This window comes from Erpetoichthys calabaricus, chromosome 11 (assembly GCF_900747795.2).
Source record: "Erpetoichthys calabaricus chromosome 11, fErpCal1.3, whole genome shotgun sequence".
Classification (NCBI taxonomy): domain Eukaryota; kingdom Metazoa; phylum Chordata; class Cladistia; order Polypteriformes; family Polypteridae; genus Erpetoichthys; species Erpetoichthys calabaricus.
In genome coordinates, this window is record NC_041404.2 from 135651811 (window position 1) to 135670330 (window position 18520).

Below are 18520 nucleotides of genomic sequence, written 5' to 3' on the forward strand. Positions count from 1 at the left end.
GCGGCCCACTTTGTAGCTCACCCAGAAGTGTTCCCAGATGTTCTTCTGGCAGCACTTCCAGGGCTCAGGAACTGTCCAGGCGCCCCCTGGTGGTGGCCACGAGCCCCAGCAGGGTTGAGCTTCTAAGCGCCAAACCTGTGGCCCCGCTGCGAGCCAGGGAGGGTTGCCCTCTCATGTTTCGGGGGAGGTACTGACTAGAATGTGCCCTCACCCCGGTCCTTCCCATCACAGGGGCATCCTAGCCGGGTGAGGGCCCTGACCATCCACCACAAGGCCTTAGCGCAGACAGCTTGACGTACAGGCGGTTAGGAGACCGAATGCCTTCCAGATACACATTGGCCATCCCTTCTGTGGTGTTGGGAAAGACGATTTACACTTTGGTCAGATCTGCCATCCCAGCTGCAGGAAGAGGAAGATGAAGATGAAACTTGCACCCAGTCCAGTTTAGTTGGACAGGCCAAGCCAGCTTACCAGTATAAACTCCAGCAGACCAGATCAAGAGGGCGCCTGACTGGACCGTGAAGTTTTCTTCTTCGCACGTTTGGCTCTGCCAGCTTTGGCGTCATTGAGGTTAAAGTTCGTTGTCTGTGGGTTTGTCACAAACTTAGAAACTCCTTGACAGCCAAGGGACCTTTGAGCTTCGTCCGTCTTCAGGGCAGACCTATCAAGTGCCCTCCTGCCAGGTTGGTGGTCTGTATGACTTGTGACCGGTGAACGGGCCCATTCTCCGTTAATTACAACAAGAGCATTGACGTTACGCCTGGCGCCGCTTTGGGTTCCTGGTGGCCCAGCGTAGTCTTTTTATGTTTAAATGAAGCCGAAGCACAGCTCCAAGTTTTCTCCACTTTCTTCTTTATTTTTTTTTGTGTTATGTGCTAATTTCTGGTCCAGTCAGAGATGTGACGCTCTGCTTTTGAAATCAAAGAGTGTTACTAACCTGTCTGTCTGTCTGTCTGTCTAATCAATCTTTTAAAGACTGACGCCACGCAGATGGGTGCTTGGCACAGACTCCATAAATTAAACCAAGACCTTCAAACTGAGCTCGACTCCCAGCGCCAGCGCCAAGACCTTACAAACCAGCAGGTACAGACCTTGAAGCAAAACTACGGACAAGTCAAGGAGATCATCCGACAGCGGGAGCTGGAGATTCAGAAGCTGCAGGATAAGCTCAGCAACGCCATGGCAGAAATCGACGCAAGTGAGCAAACCGTCGGAAAGATGCGGCGAGAGCTTCAGGCTGAGCAGGACAAGTTTAAGGAGCGGGCCGGGGAGTGGGAGCACGATGGAGAGACCCTGCAGTCCCAGCTGAAGGAGAGTGAGGCCAGGCTGAGGGAGGTGGAGGCCCTTTTGTTAGAGAAGAGCCAAGCTCTCCGGGACCTGGAGAGACAGCAGGCCTTGCAGAGAGACCACCAGAAAGACGCCCTGAAGCTGCAGGGTCGACTGACTGAGGCCACCAAGCAGCTGGCAGCCATGGAACAGGCGCGTGTGCTAAACGAGGAACGGCGACAGAAATCCTACGACTTTGTGAAGGAGAGCCACGAGAAGGAGAAGGAGGCTCTGAGTCGGAGCCTTCGGGAGGCTGAGGAGAAGGTTCGGGACTTTGAGGAGAGGCTGCAAAAGGCAGAATGCCAGAGAGAAGATGCGCAGAAGGAAAAGCGAAGTGCTACTCTGGAATACAGCGAGATTGTCCACCATCTGGAGGAGGAATTGCTGACCAAAAACACCAGCATTCAAAAGCTCACGCAGAACATGCGAGACCTGCAGATGGAGAAAGATCAGCTGGAGTGCAAGTGCCAGGAGCTGATCCATCAGTTATCGGAGGCAGACGGCGAGGCGCTCAAACTGCAATCCCGACTGAAGACGGAGGAGACCGACTACTACAACCTGGAGCACTCCTATGAGAAAGTGTCCGAGGAGATCCAGAAGGTGCATCAAGTCCTCAGAGAGAAGGAGGTGGAGATCAAAGAAGTCCAAATGAGGTACGACAGACTGGTGGAGAAGAAGGACCGAGACCTCAATGAGGCCCTCGTTAAAATGGCGGCGCTGGGGAGTAGCTTGGAGGAAACGGAGAGTAAGCTGCGGGCAAAGGAAGAACTGATAAGCCAGTTAGACGGCCGAGAGGGCAAACTGGCAGCGGCGGAGTTGCGTGTCGAGGAGCCGCAGGTGAGCTATTATGAGCTGCAAGTACAAGGTGCTTGTAGTGAGCACGACAGTGGCGTGAAGTCCTCACAGATCTCCTCGCCGCCAAAGGAAGGCGTCGGAGCAAAAGCAGAAAGTGACCCCGACGCCTCCGTTTGTAAAAGACAGAGGATACGGTTTGCCAGCATCTACTGCCAGAAATACGAGGGAGACAAGCCGTTGGCCAGTAACGCATCTTCTGATGCCAGTCAGGGTGGGTCCACGTTAGACAGGAGCCCATTCACTTCAACCGAAGGCGATCCTGGAAGGTTCATCTCCGTCATCCATTCCCTGGAGGAAAAACTGTATGTGACCGAAGAGAAGCTGAAAGAAATAACTCTGAAAGTGGAAGAGGAGCAGAGCCGACGGCTGGACTCGGTGATGGAGCAGCAGAGCCGCTGGGCCCAAACGGAGCACGAGCTGCGCCAGCATCTTGACGCAAGTCTGTCCGAGATAGCCGGGCTGAAGGCCGAGCTGCAGGGAGAAGTGGACACACACGTGTCCGTCCTGCAAGAGGCCCGATGCCGAATGGGAGTCGCCACGGGGATCTGTGAAAAGGCTCTCGCCAGTATAGAGTCGAGTCGGGAGAAGATCCAGCAGGTGCTCGGGTGCCAGCAGGGCGTTGAGGTTGGCACGCTGCACTGTATGTTGCAAGAGGCCAGTGACGAACTGGTGAACGCCACGAAGTGCCTGAAGCAGCAGGGCGCATTGTTAGAGGAGTGTATGTTGAACGGCCGAGAGGCCACCGCCAGCGTCGCTTCCACCGAGGACAAGATGAACGTCTTGACCAGAATGTTGGCTTTTGAAGCACTTTTACTGAATAAAATGGCCGCCTCCGTGGAAAGTGAAACCTCACAAGAAGTCGGTAAGTTGGAGAATAGCAAGCAGACCGCCGCAGCCTATGCAGATGTCTTAACGCAGAAGTTGGTTTGGGAAAGTGAGTTGTGGGCCGAGGGAGACGGGGAGTCCCGGAGTGGGACGTTAGAAGAGCAAATGGCAGACCGTGCCGTCTGGGCGGCCCGCGTCACGAGTGAATCGTCTCTGAGACTGCAGCATCTGAAGCTCTTGTACCAGAGACAGATGGAGGAGCCCAAAGGCCAGGTTAAGAGCCGCCAGCACCAGGGTGTCCGAGGAGCAGTCGGCGAGGCCGCTCTCTTGGCCGACATCACTCCGCCTGAACTCGCACCCTACGCCGAGCAAATTCAAATGCAGGAGGCCCATAGCTTAGCAGTGCAAGTGGTGGAGAAGCACCTCGGGCAGGATGGCAGCCGTGGCAGAGGAGAGGCGAGAGGTGGCGAGAAGTTTGCCGCTGCCCTTAGACGCCAGGCCCAGCTCCTGCAGCCTTTGTCTCGGGACATCGAGTCGCCGTTCACCCCTCAGACGTTTGCTTGGGCCGCTCACGGGATCCCCGACGCGCTCTGCAGAAGTTCGTCTGTCGTGGTGCGAGAGGCCGTCGTTCAGGCCCAGATCGCCTACGTGGCGTGCAAGCTGAGAGTCCAGCATGACGAGGAGCTGAGGCAGTGCAAGGACGCTTATGGCAGCATGGAGGTTCTGTGCCAAGAGCACGTCAAGAACATCACCTCCATCCAGGAGCGCTACGACAAGGCCCTGCTGGAGGAGAGGTGTGCTTATGAAGCGGCTGTCGCCCGTCTGAAAGAAGAAAATGAGGCTTTAAGAGCGGAAGCCTCCCGGCACTTGTCGGAGATCTCCAGACAACAGCAAAAGCTCTTCGACGTGGAGGAAGGCTTCACCCGTGACATGGAGGAGCTGAAGCACAAGTGCAGGTCTGAGCTCCAGGAGGCTCGACAGAAGCAGGCGGCCGGAGAGGCGGAGAGCCAACGCAGGCTGGAGGAGATGCAAGGTGACGTGGAGCGGGCCGAGGAGCGGCACAGGCAGCACATCCGCACGTTGGAAGAGGACCTTCACCGGCGCATATTGGAGCTGCAGGAGATCCACGAAGAAGAAATGCAGCGACTCCACGGCCATTACACTCGAGCCAGCCTGGAGGGGCACGGGGCTGAGCAGCTCGCCAGTCCCCCACCTGAAGTCGAGGCGCGCCGGTTAGTGGAGGAGAGGGACCTGGATGCCATGGCCGTCCTGAAGGAACGGATTCTAGAGCTGGAGACCCAGCGGGATGTCATGAGGGGCGAGCTGGTGGAGCACAAGCACCTGGAAGGGGACCTCCTTGGCCTGAGGGACAGACACCAGACAGACTTGGAGAAGCTCAAGGTTACCCGTCGTGACTTTATTTAATTCTCTCTTTCCACCCCTGTGGATGGTTAGGCTGCAATGACCGAGGCCAGTCGAGGCAGCGCCGAGTTCAGAGGAGGGTGCAGACGTTGGCCATGGTGGTCCTCGTCCTCCTTTGAATTCCTGTTGTCTCTTTCACTCTGGTGTACCTCATAATGCTGAGCCCAGCAATCCCAGTTTCTCATTCAGCCCGGAAATTTGACGCCCCTCTTAACTGTAAGTTAGACCCCCTGAGGATTTGGAGCCCCCCCACTCGGTCATTGCAGCGTCGTGTCTCCTCTTTCTTGTGATGTGCGACTGACTCTTCCTCACCCCATCACGCTGTAGAGTAGTGCGTCTCCTTCCTCTTCCTCTCCTCACTCTCGCTTGGCCACAGCACTTTGTCTCAGGGCTGGTCCTGCCGATGTAAAGAACCCAAAAACAAACACAAAGCGTTTCGAATTGAACTCCAGACCAGTTAGACCAGTCAGACCTGCCACAGAGTGTGTGTGCCCACCCGCAGACCACCTCCTGCCAAAGATTAAGGTGATGAGCAACGTCACAAACGAGTTGGAAACTGAAGCAGTGACTGGAATCCCTCAGCAGGCATCAGCTGCCTGTGGCAACTCCTGGGTGTCCTCCTCCGTGTCCCAAATGTCCTGCCGTGTGTGCCCGCGTGTGTCTGTGCCCGCGTGTGTGTACATGCCTGCCTGAATACGCGCACAGGACAGCACTAACACACACGCACACACACAATTTCCATCCATCCATTATCCAACCCGCTATATCCTAACACAGGGTCACGGGGGTCTGCTGGAGCCAATGCCAGCCAACACAGGGCACAAGGCAGGAACAAATCCTGGGCCGGGTGCCAACCCACCGCAGGACACCCACAAACACACACCAAGCACACACTAGGGACCATTTAGAATCGCCAATGCACCTCACCTGCATGTCTATGGACTGTGGGAGGAAACCCACGCAGACACGGGGAGGACCTGGGAAGCGAACCCAGACGGGTCTCCTTACTGCCAGGCAGCAGCGCTACCCACTGTGCCACAGTGCTGCCCACACACAATGTGATGTATGAAATCTCCTTTTATGGAGTCCTCTCCTGTTTGGCTGGTTGGTCCTGATGAAGTCCTGAAGGGTCGTCATCGTCGTCTAATTGTTTCTGCGTGTTCTCCTGGTCTCCTCTCTCACCTGTCATTGTCCTCAGTGACAGCTTCTCCATTGTTCTCCCATCCCAGGCAGGCAGACTCTTGTGAGAGACCGGAGCTCCCCTGAACCAATCAGATGCGGACCTCCTTCTATTTCCTCTCGGAGCGAGCGTTGAGAGTTGGCAGCGTTGCCCTCCCTTCTGGTGTGCGTAACCCACAGGACCATGCAGGGTGGCTCCCCGATTGGATGACAAAGATGCCATTCAGTCTGGCGAGCCCCTCCATCCTCTTCACCTCACTTGTGCGTGTGCCCGATTCTGAATGAGAAGGTCACCGTGTGCCTGCTGTACGCGAGCCGCTCCAAGGCTGAGCGATTCTGTTAAGTTGAGAAGGATCAGCGCAGCACGTTGTGTCCAAATTGAGCGATGAAGGACGCCCAGTCTGTGAGGGACTATCGATCTCGCCCTGCTTGCGTGTTTCCTTCTCCCGACTGTTAGGAGTCCCTTCTGCTACATGCATGGACCTCAACTCGGCGAGGATGGATTGACGTCGGAGGAGTAGAGTCGCTGCCTGCACTTCTCGCATGTGTCTGCACACTCTAAAATGGCCGCCGCCGCCGATGATGATGATGATGATGAGCATAGACTAACATGCTAGTACGCTTTATATGGCTGGCGCACACACATGGCTGCTTCCTGTTTATCTGTTGTCTGGTGTTGGTTTTTGGGGACTGAACCCCCCAGAGGACACACCAGGCTGGTAGTGCCAGTAGTGTAGACCATTGTACGTTCATTCCTAATGTTTGTATTGGACGGTTTGATTTCCTTTGACTTTTTATGGTCTGCTTATTGTCATAACGTGCCTTCTGATGAAGAAGCAGCAGTGGCCGTGAAGGTCCAGCTACCAGGGGTCATCTGCCCCACTGCCTTCATCCACAACGTGTTACCAGCTGTAGTGCACTTCTGTTGGCCGTTCTGCTCCAGGAGAGCCTTGTCACTTTAGGTCACCTCTGCCATGCTTTGACCAGCGTGTCATCTTCCTCTTACTTGCCCCTCAGTTGGCTGGGTGTGCCAGGTGCTTGGTGCTGCAGTCTTCATTTCCATTTAATCTGTCAGTAATGACTTGGGGGATTTCGGGGACGTTGTGGTCTGGTACTCCCCAGTGTGCCCACTTGTTTGGCACGGTCCGTTACGGGGCCTGTGGCCACATAGCCCTGTCACACGTGTACCTTGTTGTCAAGATGCTAGGAGTGAAGTAAACCACAAGGCTGTGCCCGCTGATGCCCAACACAGTCTGTGATGTCACGCCGTCATAAAGCTCACCATGGCAGCTGTAGCTCTTGGGTGGCCACCTCAAGCTCGTGTCTCACCTCCACTTGCACGTTCTTTCAAAAGTCGCCCTCAGCTGACCAGGGCACATCCTCTGTGTCCTTTCCCAGAATTCTTGCCAGGTGCCTGTCCTACCTCAGTGGTCCCCTAACCCTAACCCTTGGTGTGTGATGCCCTAAACACCTCTGGGCAGGCAGTAACTGCGACCGACTGTAAGGAAATTGCACATAGATCTGCCACCTCACATAGTGGGCACACAGTTATGTTAGACCCTCACTACATTAAGCACACGTGACCATCTTGGCACCCCAAAGCCTTGTGGCCTGTACCATCACAGTTGCTCCAAATGCTGATAAATGCAGTGCCATGACATATCTGTAAATCCATGAGTCTTGGCGGGGACTGCCACCCTGGCATAATCGGGGGAGGTTCACTCCCCACAAAGTGGTCTCCTTCAGTTTGGGTGAACCTCACATCAGACTTCCAGCTCCTGACAAGGCCTGTATGAGGATAGCGTTTACAGCAAGGGGTTAGGGGCACAGCACATGGCACAAGGAGAGGCCTCCTGCCAGTCCACTAGAGTTTGCTTTGTCCAGGCTGGAGAAACTTGCTGACATTTCAGTGAATCGTCTTATGCCAGGGCAGCAGGGGGCCACGTTAGGGAGGACACGTGTTTACCTTGGAGATGCCCTCTGATGCTGGGGACACTTGTGACTTTATTTCAGGCATTGGGCTCAAGGCTTGAACCTGGGCTGAGGTGCCAGAGCCTCCCTTCTTTATGAATTGGCAGCCTGTGACTGGCTAGGTGGTACTAATAAGACGAATCAGTGGCATCCTGGGCATGACGAGTGTGTGCCACGATCCGTTTCTGCTGACAAAAACTTGAAACATCGCCACAGTCATCAGCTTAGGTAGGCAGCGGTGCTGGACTCTCACGCTGGTGGCTGTTGGCACGACGCTCACGTTCTCCACTCTAAACTCGTCTGACCACAAGTGCAATAAGCAACCCACAAAAAGGAACAGGAAGAAGAACTGAGCTGAAGCTGTCCGCGTGTGGCATGATGATGATGATGATGATGTCCCCCTGCCTTGTAGGCGACCTGCGAGAGAGGCTTTGCCGCCATGGAGGAGACCCACCAGAAGGTCATTGAGGACATCCATAGGCAGCACCAGAGGGAGCTGGACAAGCTGCTGGAGGAGAAGGAGCGACTGCTGGCGGAGGAGACGGCCGCCACTATTGCTGGTAAGCCATCATTGTCTGGCACAGGCACGCGATGCTAACTGGAAGGGACTCCAGTGTCTCTTACAGTGTGCCATGCTTGATGCCACCCAAAACCATGGGCTTTGTGGCTCGATTTTGGCCTTGACGTCTGCTTTTGAGCAGCTTCTGGCTCCAGGTTGGCAAGGCCAGACAGGCGGGTCCCATTCATCTGCCTTTCTTTTATTCTGGCAGCCATTGAAGCAATGAAGAATGCCCACCGTGTGGAACTGGAGAAGACCCAACGCGCTCAGATCACTGGCATGAGTGCAGACATAGAGGAGCTGAGGAGGCAGTACCAGTAAGTTGTGGGCGGGCGCTGTCCGATGCCATAGCCATTTGGCGGGCCTTTTGTTTTATTGAGATGCCCTTGCCTTTCAGGGAGGAGCTGCAGTCGCTGTACCGGGAGCTGGAGGTCTTGTCACAGCAGTATTCTCAGAAGTGTTTGGAGAACGCCCACTTGGCACAGGCCCTGGAGGCCGAGAGGCAGGCCCTCCAACAGTGCCAGCGTGAGAACCAGGAGCTCAATGCCCATAATCAGGTATGTACTCCTGTGCCGCCTAAGATTGGCATCAAGTGGAAGGCTGGGGGGACTTGTGTCACTCTGAAGGTCCCGAGTCTGGGTAACTAACTGCATTGGCTCTGAGCTGGTGAGGTCACAGGAGATGTTCCCAGGTGGCCGGCCTGATTGGTCCTTTGACATCTCGGGGTTTTGTATTTAATGCTGCGTCTCCTGTCGAGTTCTGATAGCGGTGCCCTGCTGTGTGGGCACTCGTGTGCTTGAGACAGACGGTAAGAGGACGTGTGTGGAAAGACTTGTCGGTGCCCATGTGAATGACGACTCAGATTGTAATGGGGTATGAATTAGCAGGAGCGCCACGCCGGGGGCGAGTGACAGGGTCATCCCTAACACTTCAAGGTCCCTTTTACGTCCCCCTCATCGTTGACAGGGCCCAAGAGTCCTTGGCATTGCTGTTTGTGCTGCTCATCGGACCACCAAGTGTCTCCCAGCATGTGGTGGAAAAGAGGAAACCTGACCAAAGACCACGTCAGACGGGCAAAGAGCTGAAAGGTGACCTGAGCGGTCGGATCGGGGGCTGAAGCCGTGCCATACGTCACACGCCGAGCGCAGAAGAGACCCCCACATATGTGAAAAGACCCACCCAGTAAAAACATTAAAGTTCTGTGGCAACAAGATGAAGCCCTGAAGCGAGAGAACAGCTGGCCTGCTGGGGGGTCCTGAATGTCCTCGGAGTGAGGAATAGGAGGGACATGAAGATCAGGGGTCCTCCTGCAGGACAGGCACCCAAAACACACAAACTGACTGGCGGGCGGACGACGGGTGCTGATCTGTCTGACTGGAAACCTGCAGACATTCAAGAGTGACGACCAACCGAGAAATCGGAAGAACCTTCTAGATGGGAACCTGAAACCTCTGGAGGCTGTCGTCATAGCCAGGGACCGAGCGGCCAGCTTTTAGGGAAGGTCGAGTTATGTGACGTATTCTGATGACCACAGGTGGGTCCGTCTGCTGTGATTTCTGAAGGTCAGCGACCTCACGTGGACTGTAATGTTGGCCACCTCTGTGTAATGGCAGCATTCAGACTCATCCTCATCATCATCATCCTCCATGTGAGGTCATTCAGTTTAAGCACAGATGAGCGACTGAATCAAAGTGACTTTTGTTCAAAGATCTACAGACGCAGCTTTGACTGTTGTCCTCTAACAGGGAGGAGCCAAACATCTCGCTGGCCACTAGAGGGCGCCATCCACACGTAAACAGAGTTAGTGAGCCCTCTGGGGGGACACACCTGAGCTGGGGGTCTCATCAGCAGACCGTGAGAAGGGGAGCCCATTCTGCCAATACGTCTATTTAGGAAGCTTATGGCCGAGTACAGTGGTGGTCCAAAGTCTGGAGACGGACCCCCATGGTGGTCTGCTGCTTTGGTGTTTGTAGGTCTTTGTGTCAGACGTTTGTTTCTGTGGTTCACTGAAGTAGAATGACAATGACAAAGAGATGATGTTTGTTTTCAGCGTTGGCCCCCCTTTCTTTATCGAGACCCCTGCAATTCAACCTGGCAGGCTGGCAATCAACTTCTGGGCCCAATCCTGACTGATGGCAGCTGCCCATTCTTGCAGAATCCAAATTGGTGGGTTTTTGTTTGACCACAAGCTCTCAATGGCATTAAAGGCTGGGGAGTTTCCTGGCCATGGACCCCAAATTTTGATGTTTTGTCCCCCAAGCCACTTTGTTGTCACTTTGGCCTTATGGCCCGGTGCTCCGTCATGTTGGTCACCAAGCTGTTGTTGGATGGTTGGCAGAAGTTGCTCTCAGTTGATGTTTTGGTGCCAGGGTCAGGGGTGGCACCACCAGGGCAGAACTGGCTCAGGAATGGCAGCAGGCAGGTGGGAGTGAGGAGAAGACCTGTGGAGGGTGGTCTGGTGGGCATCAAGAAGGGCAGCAGAGAAGACAAGAAAAACCTCAGGGACAGACTGACATTCTGGGATTGGACTGCTGGGCTCGTCACTTTCTCTGATTGTTTGGGGCATCCAGAAAAAAGAAAAGGTGAGCGGCGCTGCCAACAGTCCTGTGCCAGGCCAACAGCAAAGCATCCTGAGACCACTCATGTCAGCCAAGGCAGTGGGGGGCCCTGAAGAAAGAATGGGAGCAAAACATCAACTGAGAGCAACTTCTGGTGACCAACATGACGGAGCAGCAGGCCAAAGTGACAACCAAATGGCTCAGGGGGACAAACATCAACATTTGGGGTCCATGGCCAGGAAACTCCCCAGATCTTCAATGCCATTGAGAAGACGGGGGGACAAACACAAACCCACCAATTGTGATTCTGCAAGAATGGGTGGCGGCCATCAGTCAGGATTGGGCCCAGAAGTTGATTGCCAGCCTGAATTGCAGGGGTCGTGATACATAAAGAGGGTCATGCCAACGCTGTGCATGAACTTCACGGGATTGTCCATCAAAGCCTTTGAAACGTCTGACCTGCTCGTCATTCTACTTCAGAGCACCTGAGAAACAAACGTCTGGCACAAAGACCTAAAAACACCGCAGCAGCAGACCACCACGGGGTCCGTCTCCAGACTGGTCACCACTGTACGCTTGGCGTGCCATTCCTTGTATGCGTTCAGACTGGCATTCTAATTCTTGTGACTTTCAGGTTTCAGTAGTTCCCTGCAGAGGGGCTTACTGACTCCACTGGGGTCCTCCGCTGTGCCCGTCACTAATGAACTGATTGCCTCCTGCGCCAGGGCCAGGGAAGCACCTTTTTATCGATTGACCGCGTCTCATATTTTATGTTGTAGGAGCTGAACACCCGGCTGGCAGCTGAGATCACCCGCCTGCGCTCCTGCATCACTGGCGAGGGTGGCGACGTTCCTCTGACGCAGGGGAAGGACTCGTATGAGCTGGAGGTGATGCCCGAATCCTGCCGCCTCGTCCTTGTAGTCCTTTTTATTTTCTGTCTTGTCCTTTGTGCCCCCCACTGTGCCTTTGGCTTTGTGCCCCCCAGTCCGCCACACCTGGAGGTCTTCATTTTTGTGTGTCTTTTAGGTTTTATTGCGGGTCAAGGAATCTGAAATCCAATACCTGAAGCAGGAGATCCACTCGCTGAAAGACGAGCTGCAGACCGCCCTGAAGGTGAGTGGGGGGGCACTTGGACCTTCTTGATGAGCCGTGAGGGGCTGCACTTCTCAAAGTCCAGTCTGACCACACGCTGTGCCACCCTGCTGAGGGAGACCTCCATGCCTGCAGTTTTTGTATTTGGCTGTGCTGGTGACAAAGGACCGTCACACTCATACCGCCCTGGTGGCTGTGGGTGCAGGACAGAGAGAGACGCTTGGCAGGTGTGCGCAGTGCAGCGACGTTCTCTCTTGGACTCCCGTGCCACCGTGTCCCTGAATGTTGTGCCGCACATCCATTTCACAAGGTGCTTCATTGTGTGGTGGTACTGCCAACACGAGACCCCGAGACATTCTGATTGGCGTCTCTGTGTTTGATGCCAACAGAAGGCTGTGTGATCTGCCAGAGTCGCATGTGGCTGTCCGTAAGGGTGGCTCTCGAGCTGCCCCGTGGTGCCAGTGCCACCGTTTCATGGACTGAGCATGTGAGACAGTTATGAGCAAACGTTTAGATATCGGAGGCCTGTCACTGTCCCCAAACTGGCACACCTGACCTGCTGCCTTGTGTGACTTTTGTGAGGCTTTCCTTGGCATTCTGGGGTTTGCTGACCCAAACTGCACATCTCTGCTTCACTGTCATCCAGAGTTGGCAGAGGTGAGTGTGCCATCCACTGCTTTAGACCCCTCTTGAGCATTATGCCCCAAGTTCAGTGCCAGGGCATGCCGGTGATGTACTGCACTGTTGGGTTCTTGTTTCCTGCTCGCCTTTCACATTCACCTCCTGCCAGCTGGTCATTTCATAATATGCAGGGGGTGGCGCCAGTCTGCCTGGCACGGACTCTTAAGCTGGCATCCACAATCATTAGGTGAAGTGATGGTGGGTGGTGGGCATGACTTTTTTGGGTGCTCACTGATTGCTATTTGACCCCCCACTCTTGTTCACTAAAGGATAAGAAGTACGCGACGGACAAATACAAGGACATCTACACGGAGCTGAGCATCGCCAAGGCCAAGGCCGACTGTGACATCAGCAAGCTGAAGGAGCAGCTCATCGTAGCCACTGAGGCTCTGGGGGACACCGCCGGGGGCAGTGGTGCCATGTCTGGATATGGTAAGAGTCGTGCCACCCTCTCTCTCTCTATGCCACACACATGTGGGCGCCGCTGCCGGAGACGATTGAAAATGAATGAAATGTGTGAAGGTGCGACTCGTAAATCTGGTAGCCTCGTTGTCGGTGGTCCCGAGGCCGCCTGCGTTTAGATTTTGTGTGGGCGGCCTGCACGTTGAACTTCAGGACCCTAACGTGACATACCTGAGTGCAGCCCCTCCAGGTGTTGTGCCCCCTGAATGAAGTTCTTAATTTCTAATCATCACGCAGTCTGTGGTCTTGTGGATTGGCGTACCACAGAAAGAAGGCTTTAGGGACCCCTGGTGGAGACTAAGGGAGGTGCACTGAAGATGTGGGGTCTTTATATACGTAATAAACTACCGGCACTTCAGGACGGGGGTCTTCAGACAGTCCAGCTGTCACGGCCCACTCTCGGTGTCTTTCTTAATCGGGACCCCCAAGTCATTAAACGACAAGCGAGTCGCCTCCTGTGAAGGGCCTTAGCGATTGGGCGCTGCGTCACATCCCGAGGACCACTCGCCACGACCAAACGTGCCACTTCACGGCCATCCCAAGTCGGTGGTGACGATGGCACCCTGTTCAGTCCCACGTCTTCATGGAGTAAAGGGTGACGCTGACCTCCACGGCTCGGCTGGTGGTCCCCGGTGGGGGGGCTCAAGTGACTTCAAAGGCCCACGACTCACAGATGCCACTCAGGTGTTTTCTCTTTTTTCCTCTCGCAGACATCATGAAGTCAAAGAGCAACCCTGATTTCCTCAAGAAGGAGCGGGCGAGCGCCAGCCGCCAGACGAGAAGCTCGCGGTCCAAGGTGGGTCCCCACTGCCATCCTTTGCCCCCCCCCCCCCCCTCTCCCTCCTTTAGTCCTTTCTGCCATCTCCAGCTTTCCTGTCAAGCTGATGGCCAGCGGAGCTCTGGGCCCAGCAGGTTTGAGGGGTTGTGTCCTGGTGGGCTCCTGGCTGTCCCCAGAGGCCACCCTCTACTTGTTGTCATCATGTCTGCACATGTGACCCTCTGTGTGCCAACTCACCTTGAGGCTCATTTGATGTGCCCCCCGCTCTGCTCATAATGCTCTCTGCTGACTTGCACCTTTTGCTCCGACAGTCCGATACTGAGCAGGTCTCATGGGACAGCTGACTGGCACCTGATGGGTTCTCGCTGATGTAGGTAACGCGCCACCCACCGCATGTCACCTCCTGCATGCTCACCTCCATCTTGCTGTGCCTCCTGCCGCCTCACGCTGACCTTTTTCTTTGTTTCTTGTGCTGCTTTCGCTGTCTGGAGAGGCCCAGGCACACCTGACAGTAACTTAAGAGTGGAGGGCAGGAAATGGGCAGGGACGGCCAGCACAGCGCCCACCTGGCGCCATCGGAGGATGCTGGCTGACCAGGCCATGGGTCTTCCTGTGTGATGGCTGATGCGGAGGTCCGCCGTGTGACAAAGGGGACACCTGCATTGTCTGTGTGAAAAGGTAATTGAACCCCCCCCCCCCCGGAAAGGCAGACCCTACCAAAATGAGCCCAAAGGCACAGCATCTCCGAGGGTCCCAGGTGGGCAACCAAAGAAGTGCAGGCCTCTGGAGCCTCAGCTAAGCTCAGCGTTCAGGGGGCTTCATAGAGGAAACGTGAAAGAAAAGAAACCCCCTGCGTGACCCCCAAAGCCTCCTGGAATGACAGGTGGGCCACCACTGGGGTGACGAGGGTGTCCGCTCTGCCCACTGCTTTTCAGTACTAACTTCAGACCTCTAGATTAGGACGGGGGCAAATACTTTTTCACAGCACTATGGGTGGGGTGTCTGCCTTCTGCCAGCCTCCCCATGTTAGGTGGTCTTTTTATCTTGGTTGCCTTGCGTGGGGGTTTTGATGGCCAGTTAAGTTTCAGGGGGTACCCTTTAAATGAGTCTGCCAGCCTCTTCTGTCCATGGGGAGCTGCTGCTGTGTGCCCTGTGCCAGTCCCAGCATACCCGCATGCAGCGGCTCCCCTGGGCTGCTGCCCCCTTGTGGTAATAATTTCATTCTCTGCAGCATGTCCCACTAACCTGTGTGCCCACCTGCGATGTGCTGATGTTACTACCGCTGTAGGTTTGCCACCTCGCCCACTCCTCTAACCCTCCCTCGTTCACCAGGCAGGGTGCCCGCATTTTGCCAGGACACAGACTTGTTCCGGACAACCTCTTTCTCTCATTGCAGAGGAAAAGCAGCATGGCATGATTGAGCACTTTGTTGGCACCAGTCGGGTGGCAGGCCTAGGCAGCGTCTCAGCGGGCCCCCCCGGGGGTCCTCGGCTCATCACGTGTCTCCTTTTCTTTGCAGAGCTTAAAGGAGGGCCTGACGGTGCAGGAGCGCCTGAAGCTGTTTGAAGCCATGGACTCCAAGAAGGTCTGAGGTCACCGAGTGCCACACAGGACTGGCGCGTCTGCCCGCCTCTGCCCTCGCTCCTCAAGCGTGCAGTAGGCTGGCGTTCTGGAGGCTGGCACCCGTCAGCCTGCCTTTTGTTCTGCTGCTGCCCAGCATGGCCCTTAAAGTGACGGCTGACACGCGGCGGGCGTTTTGGTTTCCGTCTGGATTCTCATGCGTGACTTGGAGTCTCTGAGGAGACCCTCATGCGGGGGGCGATGGGGTCGGGTGGCACCTCTACGAGCGGCCCTTGGTTGCTTTTTTTTTTTTTTATGTACTGCTGGAAGTAAAATTTTGTTTTATCGCTGAAATTTGATTTTAAAAGAACGTGTTGCAGTGCGGTGCCAGGGGCCGTCTGAAGGAACGTCAGGGTCGCTAAATGGGGGCTTTTTAATTGGGGTGACGTTTGTGCTGTCTGGTGCCCCCTTTGTACCCACCCGTGGGTGTAGTGTGACTGGTCACGTGATGGTGGGCGAGCACTGCGGAGGTCCGCGTGGGTTATTATTTTTGTACGTTGACCTTTTTCTTTTTATTTTGGTGACATCACAGAGAGACCCCCTTGCTGATCGGTGGGTTCAGGTGCTGCTCAGAGTGGCGAGTTGGGGGGCAATGGTGGGCAGCGGCCACCCTATTTTGTTACACTGACCCCCCTAATCCACACAAACAAGACCCTCGGAGCAGGTGGTGACACCTTGGAGGCCATGTGCCCCTCTTCCTTGGTGCTGCCCTCCAGCTGTCCAACCCTGCCACGTGTTGTTCCTTCATGCCATCCAGGGCCGCTGGCAGTGCGAGGGTCTCAGTCCACACTGGCCTTTGTCTCCTTTTAGGGTCCTCAATTGGTGACGTCACTCTGACTGCTTTGTCTGTGTGTTGTCTTTGTTGGTGTCTGTGGCAGTCATGCCAGTGGCCGCTTTGATCCATCGGCACTTAGATGGCAGCACTGGCATCGCACAGGAGGGGGTGAGGCAGTCGTTTTGTCTCGTTGGTCTCTGCGTGTGGCTCAGGAGGGCATCGGGGACATGGCCAAGTCTGGAGGACTGGTGGTCAGTGCTAGCCATGCCATGGCGACGGGCTCTGTCACGGTGGGTCGATGAGCAGTGGGTTGGCCGATTGGCCAGCTGGTGGTGGAATTCCAATGGCTGGCAATGACAGAAGAGTGGATGGGGGGGGCTCCCTAACGCCTGCTGTACGTGACGCGGGGCCCACTGCAGCCCACATTTTGTTTTCCTCGTCTCACCCTGGAGTGACATGGCTGCTGTGGGGTGGCACCCCCAATGTCCTAAAGTGGTGCCACCAGTCATTCCCACCCTTTCTGCTCCCATCGTATTTTCTACAATTTAAATAAAACGCCAGCCAAGTGGCGTCCACTGTGGGCAGACGTCTGGGTCACCGCTGTCCTCTGCGTGGTGGCGACAGGTGCAGAAAATGGCTGGCAGCCCCATTGATATTGAGAGAGACCCTCGCCATCGTCTGTAAAGGTTGGGTGGGTGACGCTACGCTGTGCCAACCACACCAGTTTTAATTTGAATGCCAGATGAGCAGCAGACTTCAGAGTGTCAAATGAGACGAGGCCGAGCCTGGCACTGCTGATGGCTCTTGATAGGTGGACCTGCCCACCTCAGCTTTGACCTTCCCCTTTTACGCGATGCTTTTGCTTCAGCCGTCATGCCAGGTGGTGCGGTGGTCCGTCTTTGGAGCCTCCTGCTGCCCATGGGTATGGCAGAGCACTTGTGTGTTGTGCCGCCTGACGCCACTTCATTTAGCGTTCTTTGTGATTTTCAAGTCCTGGCGCTGCAGTATTTATTATGATGATATCCCCGATTGTATCGTTTCTGTTAGATGCTTGTGATGCCCACATGGCATCATTTTTATGATGTAAATACAAAAGTCCAACTTCTTATAACCTCAACAGTAATAAAAGTATTTTTGCACCTCTGCTGTGGCCTCCTCCTTGCGGGTTCATCTCCAGCATGCCCTGCACTGACCTGGGGGCACTGACCCCCCAAAGTGCCCACAGTGAGTCCCATGACCTGCAAACTGAATCCAAGATTTGTGACTGTGGTGTCCACCTTGTGGTCTTTCGTTAAACACCCCAGCTGCATGTGGCCAACTGATGCATGAAGGCAGGTGGCACCTGCCAGGGGGTGGGTTGTTGTGTACGAGACCCCCCTGGAGATGCCTGACCTTCATCTGTTTATTAAGATGGCAGCACACGTCATTCAGAGCTTCAGGTCAGGTGAGGTGGGAGTGAGCAGACCTGCAGTCCAACCAATCGCATGAGACTGGAGGTGTGGCTTAGAGCTGTGTTGACCAATTAAAAACAAACGAAGACTCCACTGCGAGCCTGTCATCAGGAAGTGTTAGGGGGTCCGCACGTCAGTGACTGGATAGGACTTGGTGGTGTGAGGACCCTGCTGAGATGACGTCAGTGTTTAGTGGTCTCGTAGAGTAACAGAAAGAAGCCCAGAGAGACAACTAAAGACCTGAAAGTGGTGGGCGACAGGAACGAAGCTCACGGCTGTGGACGTCCTCCATCACTGCGGCATCATGTTGGATTCCAGCGTCCATGGAGGAATTCTGATGGTCTGGAGAAGCCTCAAATGATGCATATTAAAGAGGTGGACCCCACAGATGCTTTTCCTGGAGTAAAGCTGCGAGTCTTGTGTCATCTCAAGTGTCCTTGGGACCCCCCAGAGCTGAACTGGTCTTCACTGCCACACGATGGGGTCCTCTGCATTAACAAATGTCAAAATGAAGATCTGGGACTCCCTCTTCCGGAGTGTCCTCTGTGTAGGACTAGGCTTCCACATTTTGCCCCCTTAATAATTTTATTCTACTATTAATAAATTGTTCATTGATGCCCCCTCTGACGGATGGCCTACACAGTGAATGCCAGCGGATTCCTCAAAGCGAGTGGCACCGGCTGAGCAGAAGGTGAATCTTTGTCGCGTCATCGATACAATCGTACACAGCACTGGGGGGTCAAAGACCCCACCGCCATTACACAGCGAGGGTCGTCTATAAATTGTGTGGATCAGCTGCCCTGGGATCATCACTGGTGGTGCCAACTGTAAGGCCTCACCAGCCCATCAACCAACACATTCTGTCATGTGTGCCACCCTGGGGTCTCCATGTCCTTCTGCTGCTGAACACTACAAGCCTGCCAGCCCCACTGTCACCACATCCTCCAAGTGGCATTATAGTCTGGT

The 18520-nt window shown here is 55.0% G+C and overlaps 1 protein-coding gene across 9 annotated transcripts in view; it reads left to right on the forward strand.

The window, feature by feature from the left end:
* The window catches only part of LOC114660960 (myosin phosphatase Rho-interacting protein-like), a 198275-nt gene that overhangs the window by 124790 nt on the left and 54965 nt on the right, over positions 1-18520 (forward strand). For 3 of the 9 annotated variants that reach the window (XM_028813997.2, XM_051934115.1, XM_028814000.2), the window contains 8 exons: positions 7991-8138; positions 8349-8454; positions 8535-8694; positions 11475-11582; positions 11722-11808; positions 12738-12900; positions 13641-13726; positions 15228-17247. In XM_028813997.2, coding sequence (XP_028669830.2) covers positions 7991-8138; positions 8349-8454; positions 8535-8694; positions 11475-11582; positions 11722-11808; positions 12738-12900; positions 13641-13726; positions 15228-15299 — 930 coding nt within the window. In that variant the 3' untranslated portion in view covers positions 15300-17247. Of the gene's footprint in view, positions 1-857; positions 4408-7990; positions 8139-8348; positions 8455-8534; positions 8695-11474; positions 11583-11721; positions 11809-12737; positions 12901-13640; positions 13727-14019; positions 14220-15227; positions 17248-18520 lie in introns of those variants that run through there. The other 6 variants (XM_028813998.2, XM_028814001.2, XR_007936302.1 and 3 more) reach the window with 5 other exon arrangements.